Source organism: Mustela erminea, chromosome 3 (genome assembly GCF_009829155.1).
Source record: "Mustela erminea isolate mMusErm1 chromosome 3, mMusErm1.Pri, whole genome shotgun sequence".
Classification (NCBI taxonomy): Eukaryota; Metazoa; Chordata; class Mammalia; order Carnivora; family Mustelidae; genus Mustela; species Mustela erminea.
This window is the reverse complement of record NC_045616.1, coordinates 139,659,073-139,678,342: the sequence shown is the minus strand read 5'-3', so window position 1 is coordinate 139,678,342 and position 19,270 is coordinate 139,659,073. Positions and strand designations below refer to the sequence as shown.

The 19,270-nt window shown below is 40.9% G+C and overlaps 1 protein-coding gene across 6 annotated transcripts in view; it reads right to left on the bottom strand.

Moving 5' to 3' along the window:
* Positions 1 to 1,201: 1,201 nt before the first annotated feature.
* The window catches only part of DROSHA (drosha ribonuclease III), a 118,911-nt gene continuing 100,842 nt past the window's right edge, over positions 1,202 to 19,270 (bottom strand). For all 6 annotated transcript variants that reach the window (XM_032337702.1, XM_032337704.1, XM_032337706.1 and 3 more), the window contains 6 exons: positions 9,722 to 9,863; positions 8,185 to 8,267; positions 7,990 to 8,093; positions 5,819 to 5,911; positions 4,980 to 5,026; positions 1,202 to 1,604 (listed from right to left, as the gene is read on the bottom strand). In XM_032337702.1, the coding sequence (XP_032193593.1) occupies positions 1,474 to 1,604; positions 4,980 to 5,026; positions 5,819 to 5,911; positions 7,990 to 8,093; positions 8,185 to 8,267; positions 9,722 to 9,863 (600 nt within the window). In that variant the 3' untranslated portion in view covers positions 1,202 to 1,473. The remainder of the gene's footprint in view (positions 1,605 to 4,979; positions 5,027 to 5,818; positions 5,912 to 7,989; positions 8,094 to 8,184; positions 8,268 to 9,721; positions 9,864 to 19,270) is intronic.

Here is a 19,270-nt window from a genome sequence, read left to right as displayed (position 1 = left end):
TATGTGTGTCCATACACAGAAGGTCTGACGGTATACAAAAGCTCCGGGTGATGGAGTCATGGGTGGTTTATTTTTCTGCCTATGCTTTCTACTTTCTCCACAGTATTTCCAAAGTAGCATTTGTTTCTTTCTCCTGCTAATAAAAGTAATATGTTCCCCCCAATTTTCCGTCTTGCATAGGTATCATTTAATAGTCACATACGTAAGAAACCTTCCAAATACCTGAAAGACCCATTCTGTCTCCTGCTTCGTATCTTAACTCAAACGATACCCTTTTGGGGGATCTCTCAAACTACCTGACCGAAAACTGCACCCTCCCCACCTCCCTGCTCTATTTTCAGCCGTCATCCACACCACCATGTGCTGTATGTTTAATTTCCCTGTCTACTGAGTGCATTTCTGAATTAGCACGTTAGCTCTCTGAGGCCAGAAGGGGGTTTCATTATGTTCACTGCTGGAGGCCCAGAGCCTAGAACAATGCCCAATACACAGAAGGTACTCACTATGTATTTGCTAAAATAATGAATGAAAACACATTTGTTTAAAAAAAAAAAGAGGTTTTGCCTTTATTAATAAGAAACAAATGATATTCAGCTTAAAATAACATTTTTTAAAATGTCCTATCTTTTAATGTATTGTTAGCCCTTTATCACAGGGACCACGTCAAGCTGACGAAAGCTGTGAAGACTCCTCATCTTGCTCCCCGCCCGCTCCCAACCTTCCCCTCCCGTCCCCACACACATAAAATCCAGCACAATTTCAAGAGTTTCTGAGACTTCCTTTAGGTCTCTCTATAAACTTCTTAAAGTGTCCACGGACCCCAGGGTTAGAGTATCTGATTTAAAGTGTCACCTGGCTTAGAATCATGATTTCTTCCCCTATTCTAATGATACAAAGAATATCTGTGACTCAAATGTGTCCTTCTGCACTCCCACTAGCCAGCTACATGTTAAAGGGATCCCTTCTTCAAAGGACTCACTGCTGAGCAAGGGCTAAGTTCAGCGTTTGCAGTTGAGAAGACGATAAACATCCAGACGAAAGCTGAAAAATCTAGTTAATAATCCAGAGATTTCCGGAAGTACAGTTGTTAATAGAGTGTTGCTCAAGTATCTGGTGAGGCGGGTTTTTCACTTGTCAGCTGAAGTCTTGTGTCACAATCTCAGATGGAGAGAGAAAAACAGGATCTATTCCACATAGAAGATGCTTTTTGAATTTTATTGTTTAAAGAACAAAATAGAAGGGAATATGCACATCCACCAAAGTGAAGTTTTCCATTAAACAGAAGAGAAATCAAATACTTTGCAACAAAGACCAGCATATTAGATCAGTAAAACGACAACAGCGATTTGACTTTGTGTTTTATTTCAACGGGCACCCTTCGTTCATTGTCTGTAGGAAAACTAGGCTAGATCTCGATGGGCAACAGTCACAGTTATTAAGCAAGGAGATGCGCCACCACTTCCGTGCCCTCCTTTATTTCTTTACGTCTTCAGTCTCATCTGGCTCTTTCTCTTGATGCTCTCTTTCCCACCTCATTTCTTTTAACTCTTGTCTGTACTTCCGTTCAATGAACCGCTTCTGATGGGCCATCTGGGGAAAGTTATCTGACACGAGGAGATACATTTTATACTCAATAAAGGGTAGCCTCTGGTGCAAAGAACGACGCAGACTAAACACACACACACACACACACATTCACGAGAAACAGAGCTGTATGTTCCTAGGCAAGAGGCAAACAACTGCTCGGTCTCTTCCTTCAGCTTTTGTCATTCAAAACCCACTGGCAGTCGGCACCTGCACCCTGACGCTAGACTGCGATAGCTGATGTGAACTTGAGTATAAAAGGCATCAAAACATATAGGAATGTTAAGACAGATGCGTGGTTTCACGATGGTTCCAGGTAGGCAAGTGTTTTAACACGGTTCTCCTAGTAAAACCTGATTGTCAGGGAGAGATTACACAATGTAGTCAAGTGGACGTGTGTACTTTTGCAAAGCTCAAACCCAAAGCTCTCAACAAATAATGGTATTATCACCCTGTTAGTTACCAAGAATTAAAATTCCTGAAAAGAGGGAAAAGGTCTGATGGACAGAAGGCATTAAGTCATTATTTCTGATCATCCTATTTTTCTAGTTTACCACGGGATGGATACCCAATGCTTCGTCAGCAACAGCAACTCAGGTAGAGCAATTTTATTTGGTTAAAGGAAATGTATCACTCCATGGTATAGCTTGAGCTATATTTTAGTTGATATTTGACCCTGTGCAGGAATGCTAGACACAGTGAAAATCTTGGTTAAGATCTAAAAATTGTTATGACTCCATTGTCATTTGTGGCATATAACAAGTACAGAGAGTAAGAAACCACGGATGGAACGATAATAAAAGTCACTTTATACACTTAGTCAACGAACACATGCAAACCTCACGAAGGGAGGCATGCATGAAGGGTGAAGGAGAGCCACCCAAGTTACCTGGTAACACGAAGGGAAAGGGACACTCTTCTCCCTAACCAGGTAAGGGGTTGTTATATTCAAGAGTTCCTGCTTTGTATTTAAAAGTAGGAAGATTCAGAGATGTGAGAGAGCATGGCATGTTTGGGGAAGAGCATGTTTGTTTTTTGTTAAGAATGAAACATAATAAAAGTGGATATAAATACATAGCAAATTCCTAAATTACTCCCCCTTCTTATGTAGCGTCCCATCCCCCCCCCCAGGTGAGAGAAGGGACAGGAACAGGGGGGTAGGAAAAGCATCTGAGGCGGGGGGTGAATCAGTAAAGACCCTGTATATCTGAGTCACTGACTGAATACAAACAGAAGAGATACATAGTGACATCTGTATTTTAGAAATGAAACAGGAACAAAATCCTATTTCCTAAATGACAGCAAGTTGACCTTATGTATTGTATAAAACACAGGTTTCAAGTATTCTAAGTACTTTCTAAAAAATAAATCAAAATCCAAAAAAGTTAGCTGTAAAGCAAGTTTCTACAAAATGAACCCTACTTCCTCAGTAAATTCTATTCTAAAACCTAGTTTGTATTAAAAAAAAAAACAAAAACCCACTCAGATCTGACCACTGATCAACTTTTAGAATGTATCCTCATAGTTTCCTATGAAGTTATGCTACACACATACATACACAGTGTAAATGTGTATATATTACATGAACATTTGAATATTTAATCATTCCTGCACCCACCCTCACTTTGGGAGACAACAGCACAGGTACTCTTTATGGGTACTTTTTAAAACATTCTAGTGTAAGTGTTTCCCTGTACCACTAGTCTTCAAAAATACTGCTATAATGATTGCAACATATTACAGCATTTGGATAAAGCAAGAATTGGTCAACCACTGCCCACCACCTATCTTTGCATGTACGGTTTCCTGGAACACAGACACAACCACATCTGCATACTCTTCATTCCTGCCCGCTACAATGGCAGATTCGAGTAACCGTGACAGACCGTGTGGCATGTAAAGCTTAACATATTTACTATCTGGTCCTTTACAGAAAACATTTGCCAACCCCCGGGCTATCGTATCATTTATTTAAGCATTTCCCTACTGTTAATCATGCAGTTTGATTTACTTATGTGTTTTCTGGCTATTATATATCAAGCTGTCACTATTATCGTGGCATGTGAACTTGAGCTCATAACTCCAGTTGTTTCCTTAAGTTTGGTTCCTAGAAATGAAGTCTCCGGATCAAAGAGTATGGACTTCTTTAAGGACCTGATACAGGCAAACTGCCTTCCAGCAGCTCAAATGATTCACTCTTGCCACTAGGTAGGTGGAGGTCAGTCTCTGAACAGGCCCTCTCTCTAGGACTGTTTTATCGTTTAAAAAACAAACAAAAAAGCTTTGGATCCAAAAAGAACCTTCAGTAATTTTACAGGTAGAAAATGGGATCTCACTTTTATTTCAGTACGTGATTGTGTATTTGTAAGTAATGAGTGAAAAAATTCCCTAACAGAGCTAACTTAAAACTTTCAGTGACTATTCCATGGCCATGGGAACCTAGAAATACTAGCTACCGCCCCAAACTTGTCCTCCCTCCCGCCAACCCGGGAAGCTACCGTCTGCTGATTTCCACTTGGCTCCTGCCCTCTTGCCTTCCCTGGACTCTCCCACAGCTGAGCATCCTGGGCCTCCTGACTTTTAGCTTCCCAAGCTTTGCTCTGTCCCACGTTCGGCTGGTACTTGGAGCGTAATGGAACTGCAGTGCAATGTTTTGCTCACAGACTCTGCTGCACAGCACAGCCCATCTCAGAAGAAAAAGTCTTTGCTAAGCCTTCAGCTTACAAGAGACTATGCAGTTCCCTACATGGCTAATTACGTAATTGAAGTGTTTTCCACCTAACCATCCTGCTCTTGGGAATCTATCCCACAGAACCAAAAGGACCAATATATAGACATTTATTGTCAACAGCAATTAAAAAATAACAAAAACAAAACCAGAAAGAATGTCCACCAAAACTAAAAAAGCTGAATAGAATACGGCAAATCCATAGCATGAAATACTATGCAGCCATTAAGAATGAATGAATTGGGGGCCCCCCATGATGGATTGTTGAGCAACAACAGAAAGATGCAGAAAAGGACGTAAATATCTCATGCTCATGAAACAACAGCCAGAAACTAAAAAGAAAAAACCTTCACTTATATAAGATTTTAGAAGTAAAGAGAAACATATAGAAGATACACTGGGATCTTCACATGGGCTACCTGAGCTGAGGGGGACTCCAAGCAAGAAAGGAAAATGAAAATCAAAAAGTATTCGGGAATACTCTTCAAAAAAATTATTAGCCCATTTTTATACATATCTTACATTCTACTACACTCCAGGTAGTGAGTAATAATGAAGGAAAAAAAGATCACTTTTTATCAGTACTTACCATTTTTATATTTCCCCATTTTCTTTCCATAAAACACACATTATGAACATAGAATTATAGAAAAAGGGATAGGCTTACATTTCTCCAGTGCATCCATTGCTGCTCCCATTTCCGCTTGCTGAATACTATTAAATAAAATAAAGGTGCAGTTTAAAGATTTTTTTTTTCACCAGCACAAGCTATGGCCACACATTATTCAGGTCGATTTTCATGTCTGGTGCATAAAATTTATCTGATTACTTCTGTCACGTACTGAATCGCACAAGTTAGGAATGTACACAAGGCCATGCAGAAACATCATTTATTTGCACAACAACCATTTATGTTATTTGTTCCACATTTTTAATGGTATAATAAAATGCCTTCCATTTATATTAGGTCTGAAGTATTTCTTACTTAAGTTTGAACATCTTTAGCATAAAGTTGAAAGAAGAGTAAAAAAAAAAAATGCACATATAGACAGACTTCCAATCACTTCTCAGTTTAAGATATAAATTAGAGGGTTCAAAGAAATAGGCTAAAATGCATATTTCTTTTTACCTGAGAGAGGATGTTAGCATTTCCAACAAAGCTCAAGGGAGTGGCAGTAAGAAATCAAATGTCTAATGGCTGTGTCACGCACATGTCCTACAAAATGCTTGCGGCCACGCTCGGTACCCTATTGGGTAACTGACACTGGGACGGGCGTACCAGGTAATGTGGCTTTCTCAAGGTAGCCAAAGCCCCTTATACAAAGGCATTCCCACTGCCAAGGCAAGGTGGGGACATTAATCCTAGGATTTACTTTGCTACCACCCTTGAACATCCTGTACTCTGAGTTTAAAAAGACTGACAATACAGTTTGGAAACACCAAGCAGGGACTTCTCAGACACATAGGATGTTCATTCAAAGAAATTAAAAGGCTCTCTTCTCATACCTTGGTCCTTTCCCACATCCTATTCTTTCTCCCTTGAAGTACACTGCCACTGTGTAGGTTCTAGCATGGGAGGGTCCTACCGTCTGCAGAGTCCTGAAAGGAAAAAAAGGAACATTAATTATGGTAAGGTGTTACTTCATACTCATTGCTAACATTTAACTCTAAGAAAAGCCATGTACTTATCACTTAAGACAGAAAAAGGTAAAAATAACAAGAAAATTAAAAGAGTAAGTTTATTTGCTATGCTGACAAATCTATAGAGAGCTTTTAAAGTAGGAAATTTTAAAAATTCTACACTGGATTTTTATATATCTTTTCCCATTCCCAAAGCATTATAAATAGCATCTGAAGGCTAGCAGTGAAGTGTAAAATGTCTTAAACAATTTCAAAGTGTCTGTATTCCAAGTATCCTAAGACTAACAACTTTCAGCAGTGGAAAGTTAACCATTTCAGTCTGTTCATTGTTCTTCAGTGCTAATCACAACCAAAAATGATAACTATTTGGGGCAATACATCTCAAGCCACATCTGAATGGTTTCATCCTTCATGAATTCTTTCCAATGCCTAGCATCTTATCTAAAAGATCAGAAAATGTATTTAATTTTGAAACATCCGAGATCATTTCAAAGGTACGCTATAACTCCGAGTACACAACACAACTGCCAAAAAACAAAACTCCAGGTAGTCTGGATTTTAATGACATGGTGCAGATTTCTAATGCAGTAAAACTGATAACTTTATGGAAAGGGAAATTAAAAGTAGCCAACAAAGATAATGGAACACACACAGTAATCTTGAAAAAAAAATGCAAATCAACCCTATCATCTTGATAAAAAAGAACAAGCTCATCGCGTACTTGCATTTGGGGGATTTATGAGAAGGAGCAGAATCATTTCCTTTGTGTTTTGCACACTCCGTGGGATGAAAGCACACAATGGCCACTCTAAAATAGCACTTATGACAGTAAGCATGCCCGTGCTATGAGAAGTTTATCGTCCTCATTTTATTTATTGGACCTTAATTATCACTTTGATGAGGAAATACTTTGAGCCTTTCATGTAATACAGTTCCTATGGTCATTATGCTTATTAGGTACATATTAAAGTCCTATTTCTAAACATTTGGGGATTTCTCCCAATAAGTAAAGGAAACATTGTTTTGCAGTGACAGCTTCTTGGGACAATTTATAGTAGCTTGCTGTGGGGCGACTCAAACTTCTCTTGGCCTCAGTTCCTTTAGCAAAAAAGCCTATAACGTGTTGGGACTATTAAACAAACACATAAAAAAGGATTTAAAATTCCCAGCTGCCACTCTGGTGTTTTTCCTTTCGAAGTTTGAGAAAGTCCACAGAGAAGGGCTTTTCTTCCATATGGAACACTGGCAGGAATGTGTGTCTGTGCCACCACGTGTGCAGAAACAAGGGGTAAACCAGCATGCAAACCAGATTTTTAAACATCCTTAAAAACACATACCCAGATAATACTTTGGGAGGCAATCCACCCATTTTGATAATTCATTCCTTTTCTAACTCCTCTTTGAAAACACCTTCTGAAGCAACAAAGGAGGGTCTCAAGATAAATACTCCACCTAGGTCAAATCTCCTGTTTTCATCAAAATTAGTGTTATGTGCGCAGTGACCCGCATTCTTCTTGCACGACTTTTGGCTACCACTCAAGAGGATAACAATTTGTCACTAAAGATACTCAAAAGCACACCACAGTTTCTGACACACATTCTGAGAAGAAACACTCCAAATCTGTGACTAACACAGGGCCAGTGGAGAACCGCCTGCTGCCTGCAGCGGCTGCCTGATAGGGCGCGGAGCTGTTGGGCAACAGGGACAGAGGCCAGCACGCTTCAGGGCGCAGCGGAGAGGGACCGCCCAAACACTGTCACAAACAGCCACAATCTTCTAACCTAGATGTACAGCCCTGCGGAGATTATGAGAAATGAGACAAACATAAAAAGCGCAGATAATCAAAGGCGACCCACTTACTTAGAAGAAAAGACGGAGATACCCAAAGAGACTCCATGCTGGGCCCAGAGTCCGCATCAAGGAGGCCCCAGCCAGGCCCCTTGTCAGGACTCCCCCGGGGTTCGATCTTCCTCCAGACCCCCGGAGCATCGACTCTAAACTCAACAGTCCGGTGCCTGCAGGAGCAAGTACTCACTTGTACAGAGGAATGTCTGGCTCCTTTCCTTCAGTCCTGAGCGTCAAGCAACACTGCTGAAGCTGGGATTTGGGGTCATTCCAATCCTGATTCAAAATGAACTCCTGTGGCAAGTCCCCGAAAAGTATTTAGTAATGGGTTCTGGAATTGCCAAGCATGAAGTATATAAGTAATTTAAATTTTATATGAGCTTACTTTTAATCGTGGGAAGAAGCAAACATTCATGAAAGTATGAACATATTCCAAATCCTTATCAATGTACAGCGCTGCAATGAATGCTGAAAAAGAGAACATTTAAAAAATAAAACCACAATGCATTGCCATTTCCTCAAAGAGTAAGATACTAGACTTTAAATAAACATTGTAATGAGGTTTTCAACTCCCAGGCCCTCTTTATTTTTTAGAACTATCCTATCCTCTTTCTTCAAACAAGAATCTCCCTTCAACACTAATATTAGAAGCAACAGTATAGATGCGTGAATAAAATGCAAAAATCAAAGAGTACAAAGACCAAACTACATTTGGCTAAAGGCTAAATAAAAAGCTAAGTGGTATACAAAATGCTATTATACAGCAGGGAGAGAATGATATCTGGGAATACAACCATGTTAACAACAAATCGAAAGAAAACCTGAAGATCAGATATGACCATGGAATGAACACATTCTTGTGGAATGCCATTCTCCACACCAGTCTTGAAAAGACCAGCCATTTACAAGGGTCTGTGTTACATCTCACATACAAAAATGGGACAAATTGTAAAGTCAATCTGCCCAGAGAAAAACTTAATACTAGGCTTAATGATAATATAACAATATATCAAACTTTGCATTAAGAAATGGTGACCCCAAAGATGACTTCATGAAAAGGCACTTTAACCAAGGAAACAAATGGTAATTTTTTAAAAGAAGATAATAAAAATAGCTTTCACTGAGGTAACAAAACAAAAACCCAAACAAACCTGCCAGTGAAACTGATCACTTAACATTTTTGTAACTGTAATCTTTAAGTAACTTTTTCTTAATTGAAAAAGAGGTCAGACTGCACTTGCACATTGTCAGTGAGCTGGTTTTGCATGGTAGACTTTAATATTTGTATATAATTCCAACCATCAAAAATACTATAAAGTTTTTTTTAAAAAGTTCCAAAGCCCAATGAATGGCCCACTTATTTTAAAGTAGCATCAGAAACAATAAAATTATGCATATAATCCTTTAGTTAGCCATAATAGGATTATTTATAATGCTTCCAGACCATATCAAAAATTGCCAAAGATGACAATATTTGTCCATAGAGCTTTGAGCTCACTCAAAACAACAGATAATAGTTTTGGTATTTAGTGAATAAATTATCCTTCTTTCTCCTATGCCCCTGTACAAAGGCTGCTGGGTGGCAAGAAAAGCTATGAGTCACTCTTACCAATCTTCGCATTCTGCTTGTTTCCCACAAAGGATGTGATGGTTAAGCATTAAGGTGGAGGGGTAGAGAAGCAGGGATGGGGGGCGGGTGATACCACTGAACAGAGACTGAACATAAAATTCATTATTCACATGTCTTAATCCCAAAATATTCTCCTTCCAACAAACTTTGGAGAAAAGCATAAATAAAAATTAAAATAGAAAAGGTTTCTTTATTACAACATAATAATAATGAGAAGTAAGAGAAATGTAGGTGCATTTGATTTACATTCTGAATCTGCAGGTTAAGAGAAAACCTCTACTCTAAGACTCACATTCCAAAAGGTCTGCCAAGGTCTTGGTCCTAAGAGCCACAGGTCTCTTGGTCTTGTCATTGGTGATGGCATATTCCTGCATGCCCAGCTCCTCAGCTACCTTGGCTTGAGTTCTGTTATTCACCAAAGAGCTTCGCAACAACTGGCCAAAAGGAATTGAGGCATATTTAGAAACCATTTCACAGGGCACCTGGGTGGCTCAGTAGGTTAAGTGTCTGCCTTTGGCTCAGGTCATGATCCCAGGGTCCTGGGATAGAGCCTTGTGTCAGGCTCCCTGGTCAGCAGGGAGCATGCTTCTCCCTCTCCTCCCCTCTTGTGCTCCCTGTCACTATCTCTGTCTCTCTCAAACAAGTAAAATCTTAAATACACACACATACACACACACACACACACACACACACACACACACACGAAAAAAGAAACCATTTCACTGCAATCTCTCCCCCACTCCAGTGTTGGGCCCAACCAGAGACCACATTACTAACTGGGACACCAAGGTAAGCAATGGTTTAAGTCCTCAACCACTATACCCAGGCTGCTGTAACAAACTCCATATGCTTCTTGCTTCTCCTTAATAACTTACTCTGCTCCTAGATTTTACCTGTCCTTTAAATAGTTTATTTAGTTGTTTAGTAGCAATGACCCATGTTGGGGAGATGGTACTATACCATGGTTAAAGAACATAGCTTCCACTAAATGGAATGTTATTAACTGTAATCAACTGTACTGCAGTATCATTTACAGACAATAAAACATACCCATTTCAAGTACAGTCAGATGAGTTTTGACAACTTTCTACATTTTTGTCACCCCAAATAAGTTCCATATGCCCCTGTGCAATCAATCTGATGCACCATCCACAGACAAATTTGACCTGTTTTCTGTCACTGTACATTAGTTTTAAAGGACTATTTTTAACGTGTCTAAAATCAATTTCAAGTTTCACAGCACTGATGGTAATTTTGATACTCTAGGATTTGGGGAAGTAATGTTTTAGTTAGCATTACTTAAAATATTTGAATTATTTACTTATATTTTTATTTTTATTATTTTAAGGACATACACTATATATCCTGAGTCATAGTTTATCAAATTGGGACTCCATCTCTAATTAAACTGAAATGTAATTTTCACATTTCAACTTCAAGAATTCAAAACAAAAATCTCTAGCAAAAATTTCAGTCAGCAAAGAGTCCTCCAAGCACCACCGTAAGTATTAACGGTAAACAGGGCATGAAAATTATACAACAAACCCATCACAGATATGCCTGTCCAGCAAGCACAGTTTAGGAATTCAGCACTCAGGAACCACTCACTAGAGGAAGTGAGGAGGAAGGCTAGGGGCAGCAGACAGATAATGGACCAAACATGTTATTTCTGGGAAAAAATATTGTTCTTAACAATAGTTATAACAAATTCTTGGTCTCCTATAACAATCCCTTCTTGCTAAGGAACAGCCCTGACACCAGGGCCCGAGAGTAGGAAGCAGCTTCGGGTTGTGCTAGCGTTGGACCCCCTGCTGTTCCACACTGCACTTTGTTTATTAGATGCAAGTTTTATGCTCTGTGGCTCCAGTGTCAACCGAGCTTATGAAAATCAAGATTTATTCTCAATGCCTGAGATTGCATCCTTGACAATAGATAAATAAGAAACAATATGTTCTTAATTTGTCTGACAGTGATGCATGAAGCAGAAATACAACTTGATCTTCATAAGCCATGCTTGCTGTTGAGTTAAGACTATTATTCTTTGCTTGTCTCTGCTCCTGTCCTCCTCCCATTTCCCCCAACTCTATCTTTTTTCTCAATATAGTGAATGTTTCATTAAAATTAATATCCACAGAGAAGCTCAAAATTAAAAAGGCCTACCATGTAACGTTAATAGAAAACCCAACCAATAGGAGCCCATCAGCCTAATATCTTGTAATTACAGAATAACTGAGCTGGAAGGGAGAGATCTTTTTTCATGTGGATTCTCCATGGGCAAGTGGGGGAGGCAGTTCTCAAAGTAGAGGCCAGCGGGGGAATAGGAGGGCTATTTTGAGTATATGGTTACGCTGAGCAAGTTGGGTTCTCTCTCAGTATTTGCTTTGGTGAGAAGACAAAACTCTAATTCAGGCTGCCTATTTGGGGATTTCATGCCTCAAAATCAACAAGCTCGAAGTGCACCACATGAGCCCACACAACACACCATAATACATCGCAGGTTACCAGGCCCTCACAGCTGCCTTCCAGCATCAGGGCTCCTTTGTTAGTATTACACAGTAATGGTGATGGAGAGAGAATGAGGAAAGCAATGATAATGGAAACAAATGCAAATGCTTCCAGTTTTATTTAAGATACACCCTCACAGGTCTTGAAGCGGCAAGATGGCCAGCAAAAAGCGATCTTGAACTTCTCGCCAAAACTCAGAGCCTGAACCAAAACTCAGTGGGGAAGAAGGAAGCTAGAAATCACCCATATTTGTAGAGTTCATTTAAACTGAGAAGACGAACTGAAAAGAAGGAACATCCTGCTCTATACCTAATCAAGAGAGTCTGCATGGCAGTCCTTTAAATGACAGCTTCCACCCTTGGCCTTTGCTGAATTCTAGTCTAGAAGGCATCATGCTATTTGCCTACAAGTGGGAACAAGGGGGATCACAAGGCAGAACCCCCCCCCCCCCCGCCAAGTTACAGCAATTCAGTTAGCAGCTGTGGAGTCCAATTCCGTGCCAGGTGCTGTGCTGACAGTGGACAGACCCCAAGATGATCGACACCCCATGGCTGCTAATCTCCAAAGGAAGCCACACAAAGTGGCCACTTTAGCTGCCATGAGAGCAAGGAGGGCACAGGGCACGCAGGCGCCCCTTTTGAACCCGGCCTTCCCTAGAGGCCTCGGGGACAATCTGCCACCTGAGGAAAAACAGTTTTTCCTGAACTGGCTGGTCCATCAGAGTCATAAGGTGCTTCTGAGATACTGGAGCTCAAGCCTCTTTCAAGAACCAAGGCGTTAGTATTCCTGGGGATACAACTTGGACATATGCATTTAAAAAAAATTCATGTAGGTAGCTTCTGATGAACAGAGGCAGAAATAAGGAAAGAAAAGAAAAAAAAGAGTCTGTGAGAAGGGTGGGTGCTAAAATCTGAATGTTTGTGTCATTTCCCCAACCCCCGCCCCCACCACCCCGGCCAAATTCCTATGTTGAAATCCTAACCCCTAAAGATGATGGCATTAGGAGCTGGGGCCTTTGGGGGATTAGGTCATGAGGGTGGAGCCCTCAAGAACGGGATCAATGCACTTATAAGAGGCCTCAGAGCGATCTCTAGCCCCTTCCACCGTGTGAGGGTGCAATGAGAAGTCTGTGACCTGGAAGAAGGCTCTCACCAGAACCCAACCAGACCGGCACTCTGATCCTGGGACTCTCGGCCTCCAGAACTGTGAGCAGTGTATTTCGACTGCTCCTAAGCCACCTACCTAGTCTGTGGTATTTTATTCTAGCAGCCTGAACAGACTAAGACGGTAGAAAGTGGTTTTCCAGTTAGAGGGAACAGCTTTGACAAAACAAGGGGCCGTGATACAGCAAGGTGGTCACAGGGAGGCAGGAGAGAGGGTCAGGGGGTGGTGGATACTGGAGGACAGGTCGGAGTAGAGTCGGCAGGGGGGGCCCTGATACAGGCAAAGGCAAGGCTGGCTGGTCTCTGGGCAGAGTCTTGCAGATCAAGTAAAGAGGTCTATACTTTCTATAGGGGAGAAGGAACCCCAAAAAGTGTCAACTGGGAGAAGTGGCAAGATGCCCAGGGCCCTGATGCCGTGGCAGGACCGACCTAAAGTGTCACACACCTCCAATTCTGACTTTGAGAATCCAGGGTGTTTTCTACTATCTCAGCACAGCAGTCTCTCATGACTACACTTAAATTTTAATAGGAAAAAGTTTTATTGGTTTAAAACAAACAAAGAAACATACTGGAATTCTTCCTTTAACTTCTCCATTCACTCTTGATTCTAAAGAGGAAGCCACAGCTGCAGGACATGAGCAACCAAAGAGGGCCACCTAGTGTAAAGTCAGAAGACTGTGACTATTATTTTAAGGGCGTAACTAGAAGAGCACGGGGTGAAAGCAGAATATCATATTAAAAGTGACAGTGATTGCCACACAGGGCTGTTACACCAAGAGTGGTAGCCAGATGGTCTCCATTTCCTATGATAACTAAAGAAAAGGAGCACAAATGTTGGCGGGCGAGGTGCAGGTCGGATACAAAGAACCCAATTATGTCAGCGACAAAGAAATTCTAAAACAAGAGGCTGTGGGATCTATTCTCTCAAAGAGATCTTGTAGATGAGATCTGCGTTTGCCTAAACGATTGATGTTTCGATTGATGTTTCGTGCTATCTGGAGGCAGCAGAGAGGGATTAGATGACTGGTTCTCGAACTTTTTATTTGTAATCCCTGCTTTCTCATTATACCAAATCATTCCTCTATAAACAAACAAAAATTTCTGCAAATTCATCTCACCGATGCACACACAGAAGGGCATGACGCCAGCACGCATAGTAGGGGCATGGGATTAGCAACTATTTTTAGCTCCGTAGCACAACAGTAAAGGCTAAGAAGGAGGAATGATATAGAGGGAAAAATGATATCAGGTTTTAAAACCTGCAAGTGTGCCAAGACAAGGCATTCTGGTCTGAGCTAGTGCTCTCTGGGACTCTCTCACTACTTACCTAATCCCTATAGGGTAGATTCTAGGTTCTACCCTAAAAATAAAATACTTCAGTCTATGAAATCAACCTCAGTCATCCTAGAACAATCATCTATGCCTGATATTCCTTCCCAAGCAGGGCTTTCTGAATATCCAACTCCTACAACGCTATGTTTTTCCCCATCAGCACTCAGAACTTCAAATCCATGATTTCATTTGTTCAACTGTCCTATTCTCTGTAAGACAAGTGCACAAAGGAAGGGCTCAGAGCTAAATAATGCCTCCCTGTGTGAATTAATGTAGTTGTGTGTTCTTCAATTATAATAATGAATAATTTGCCACCCCCTCATACAAATGCAGCTGTAGTAAGTAATCCTCCATACATTTTCAATTAATTGTAATCTTAGACATTAATAAATAAGTTTGCAACCTTCTTCTTTATACATAAAACAACATGGCACTTCCCTCCAATGCCACTTCTACTTCCTTTTCCATACAACTTAGCTGCCTGTAAAACTCTTTCTTTTATTTATCGAATATGTATTGAAAGCCTACCATATGGCTGGGCACAAAGTGGTAAATAAACACATGCTCTCACAGAACTTCTGGGTTAGTGGGTCAGGCAAACCGAAATAAGTGAGTGCCAGGAAAGAAAAGAACATGGATTTCTGACTGGGTGGTGGTATGTGGGAGGGCATCTGGAAAGGTCCTCCTTGTATCCAGGGTCCTCCTTGTATCCAGAAGTCAAGCCAGAACTGACGTTGAATGGAAGAGCAGGAAAGACCAGGCCGATGAAGAGTAAGGGTTGGAAGCAGAATGTTCTCCAGGAACAAGAACAGCACATGCAGGGCCTGACGGCCGGAGGGGACTGGGAGGAATATGAAACAGGGCACTACAGAGATGCACAATGAAAAGATGAGTACGTGGTATGAGGCGGGCAGGTGCACAGGCCAGACCAGGCCAGAACTTCCTTGTTCTTTAGTCACTATCCAAGGAATAAATAATAATACCAAATAATATTTATCCAAATAATAAAGAGGACTGGACTGGGAAGGGATAATCATTTACTGAGCGTATTTGTGGAGCACTGTTATGCTCCACAAATCAGGAATCAGGAATGAAGAAAACAGACAAAAACTCCTGCCCTCAAGGAATTTATACTCTAATGAGAGAAGACTAACTGTAAACAAGTAAAATACATAGTATGTGCTAAGGAGAAAATGGAAATGAGGTTCCCAGCTGGGAGAGGGGAACTGGGGACACAGGGAAGAGGTCACAATTTAAGCAGGGTAAGTTAAATGCCTCACTGATAAGATAGCATTTGAACCAAGACCTGAGGGAGATGAAGAATTTGGCCACAGCATGTGCAAAGGCCTGGAGGCAAAGGCTTGCTTAGTGTCCTACAAGAATGGCACAGGGTCCAATGTGAAGAGTCTAGGAGATAAAGACAGACAGTGTCAGGGAGACAGGTCTTGTAGGCAACAACACTGTTACCGCTGAGACACGAAATCTTTGGAAGGTTTTTCACAAAGGAGGGCTGTATTCTGATACCCCTTTAAAAACAGTCCCTCTAGATGATGTGCTAAACAGACCAAGGGCTGGGGGGGGCAGTTGGTATGGACCAGTTGGGAGGCTATGGCTGTAATTTAGGGAAAAAATAATAGTAGCCTGGACCAGGCTAATAACAGCGGAGCTGCTGAAAAGTAGTTATGTTCTGGACAAATTTTTAAGGCAAAATCAACAGGATATGCTAGTAGCTAATGGTGTAACATGAAGAAAAGAGGAGAGTTAAGAATGACTTTGAGGTTTTCAGCCTGAGCAACCCTAAGAATGAAATGATCCTTGCTGATATGGAGACCACCTAGAAAAAAGCAGGTTTTGAGATGGATATCTGCTTTGTTTTGACCATATTATGTCAGAGATGCCTAACAAATCCAACTAGGGATTACAGTATATCTTATATCTGGGTATTCAAGTGTATCTGGAGATACAAAGACACAAGTCCGGAGTGAGGGCAAGAAGTACAGGCAGAAGACCTACATGACGAAGTGGTGTGTAGAAGTACTCAAAGCTGTGAGATCACTCCCAGAAAGGAGGTCAAGAGAAAAGAGAAAATGTCTGAGAACAGGGAGTGTCCCAACACTTACAGATTGGGGAGATGAGAGGAAAAACCAAGTGGACTGAAAATGAACAGCAAGTAGGGTCACAGGAGCTCTGCTGTGAAAAGACACCGTCGGCCGCCAAGCGAAAATGCATCGTTGGATCAGGGGGTAGCGAAGAGAGGAAGACCAGTTAGGAAGCTACGATCTGGCCAACAGGCCTACAACCTGGGCCGACGGGAGGGTCTCTGCCTGAGACTACATCCACTGTGGGAGAGTATAGAACTGCAAAGGCCAGCTTTGCACATGGTAGCATACTTCTTGGGGATATCTAACACGCCACATTGCCTAGTGCTTGGCACAAACACAACCTTAAGATCCTATCCTGTGCAATTTAATAAATGCCACTCCTTCTAACGGAGGTTCTTTGTCAAGCATATGCCTGTAACGTTTTGCCAGCAACAAAGCCATTACGGTGGTCTAGGTGACCCAGTCTGGTTGAGAGGATTTAAGTGATGAAGATGAGGTGTTTACTCAAGAAGGAACAACGTCAGAACTTGTGAATGGTCTAGAATACAGGGCCCTGGGTGGAGGGAGGAATCAAAGATAACTCCTGTATCTCTGACTTGCAGGATGGCTGCCGCTGCCACTCAATTACTCAGGGAACACCGGAAGAGAAGCCGGTGCCAGAAGACTCTAGGTTCAGTCGTGGATGTATGGAGATGCCGGAGGGCAGCTACCTACTGGAGCGCAGGAAGAAATGGGACTGAAGAGATCTGTTTGGACATCATTGTCTCTAGAATGAAGCTGATAGTGTGTACATGGAAAAGACCGCCTAGCAGCGGCTCTCATGAAAAAAGACAAGGGCCTAGAGGGAGCCTTTCAGACGCCAGAATATCCATCAGCTGTACAGAATATAATGAGCCTGAAAAGGAAGCTGAGAACGAGTGGCTGAAGAGGTGAGAGAAAGACCAGGAGTGAAGCATGGCAGAAGGGACAGAGGTGAAAGAAACTGACAGAAGCCAACAAAGGACAGTGTTTCAAAAAGGAGAGAGGGAGCAACCATGCCAGGGCTGACGGAAGTCAGTATCTTTTAAAGTGTGTACTCAATGGATGACAGATCATCTTTGTTTTACCAGCAGATCTGTTAGTCCTACTGATTTCTACCAAAGCTTTCTGTGAATATATTTAATAAAACCATCATATCATAATTTTGTCATTTACCATCTTTCTAATAAGCTATTCAAAAATTCTCTAATTTTAAGACAACAAGGCTGATCAACACATTTTAGATACAAATGCAGCTATGGCACTGAAGCAGTTTTGGAAAGAACACAAAACTAGAGTCTTTCGCATAGTCCTGGTTTTCCCTCTATCTAGCCCAAGATGGGAAGCAGTAAACTTGTTGATCTATAACATTCTACCTCCACAAAATCCTAGTGTTCACAATTAGTTTTGCAGAATACGGGGTAAATGTGTATATTTAGTCACACATTGCAACAGTGGTCTCTATGTGGCCAAAAAATGAATCACTGTTTCAAGCCACATGGCTTGGTCTGACCACTTCTCAGACCGACCAGATACTCTGACAGCAATGAAGTCTATTCCCTAATGGAAGATACTTAACGAGCATTTATCAATTCCCTAATGCACAGGAAGATACTAGACACTAGTTTCTTTTTGGTTAATACTCCTGTGTTCTTAAGATTTTGGTATCCAAAATCTTGGATGGTACCCTGTCCATCCAAAGTAGTCAACTTTAAATGGTAATCAACTGTTAATTTTAAATTAAATTTAAAACAATAGTATTACTGATTTCCCATATAATAATACAGGGCATGGTACGAATATAATACTCATTGAGTGAGTGAATAAAAGAATCATATTTTGTTAGCCTTAGAAATTTCACTGAAAATTTACATCTCAACATAATCAAATCATCATATTCTCCTTAATTCCAATATTTGTGTCTCATGCAAACTATTTCCAGGGTTCACAGCTGCAGAGATAAAGATTCAATTCTATTCAAAGTAAAACATGCATAAAAATCACAGAGATGCAAAGTATGAAAGACTTATTATTTGCTTCAAGTATAATAAAAAAGGAAGGCTATACTAACAAAATATCTTAGAGCACACTACTATTTTTCTTGGCCCGGAAAAGTATTTGTTTTCTCAATGCCCAACTCTAGAGGGTCTTCTCAAAGGTTATTCTTGTACCTTGAGAGATATCACGACTGGCTTCCAGATACGCTTTGTTCACCATTCTGGCTGTATTATTGATCAGTTTCAGAGTACAAACAGTATGCAACAAATAGAAAAGCTCAATGCAGTTTTATAAAATGAAACAAAAGTGAGAGACATGGGGACTGTTTCACTTTGTTCATAAATCAAACCTTGTCTTTCTAAGTCCCTTTCAACTCTGCCCTGGATCTAGCCAAACTGACTCCCTACCGTCTCTCTATCTTCTGGGTTTTCATGTTGTGCCTTTGTTTCAGCAGGCCCAATGTGTGGCATGTCTTTGCATAGAAATTTCTTCCCATTAATTCCTAGTGGCCAAATCCTACTCACCTTTAAAGGCTCAATCATCATCATGCCCATGAAGCCTTCCTAAAAATCCACAGCTAAAAGAAATCTTATCTTTTCCTAAACAGCACAGGTGCCTCAGTTTACCTATGCCTCTCCACAATGTTTCTTTCACATGGTTCTCTCCTGTATTTAGTTACAATTACTTACTTATACTTTCACGTACACATAACACACACATAGT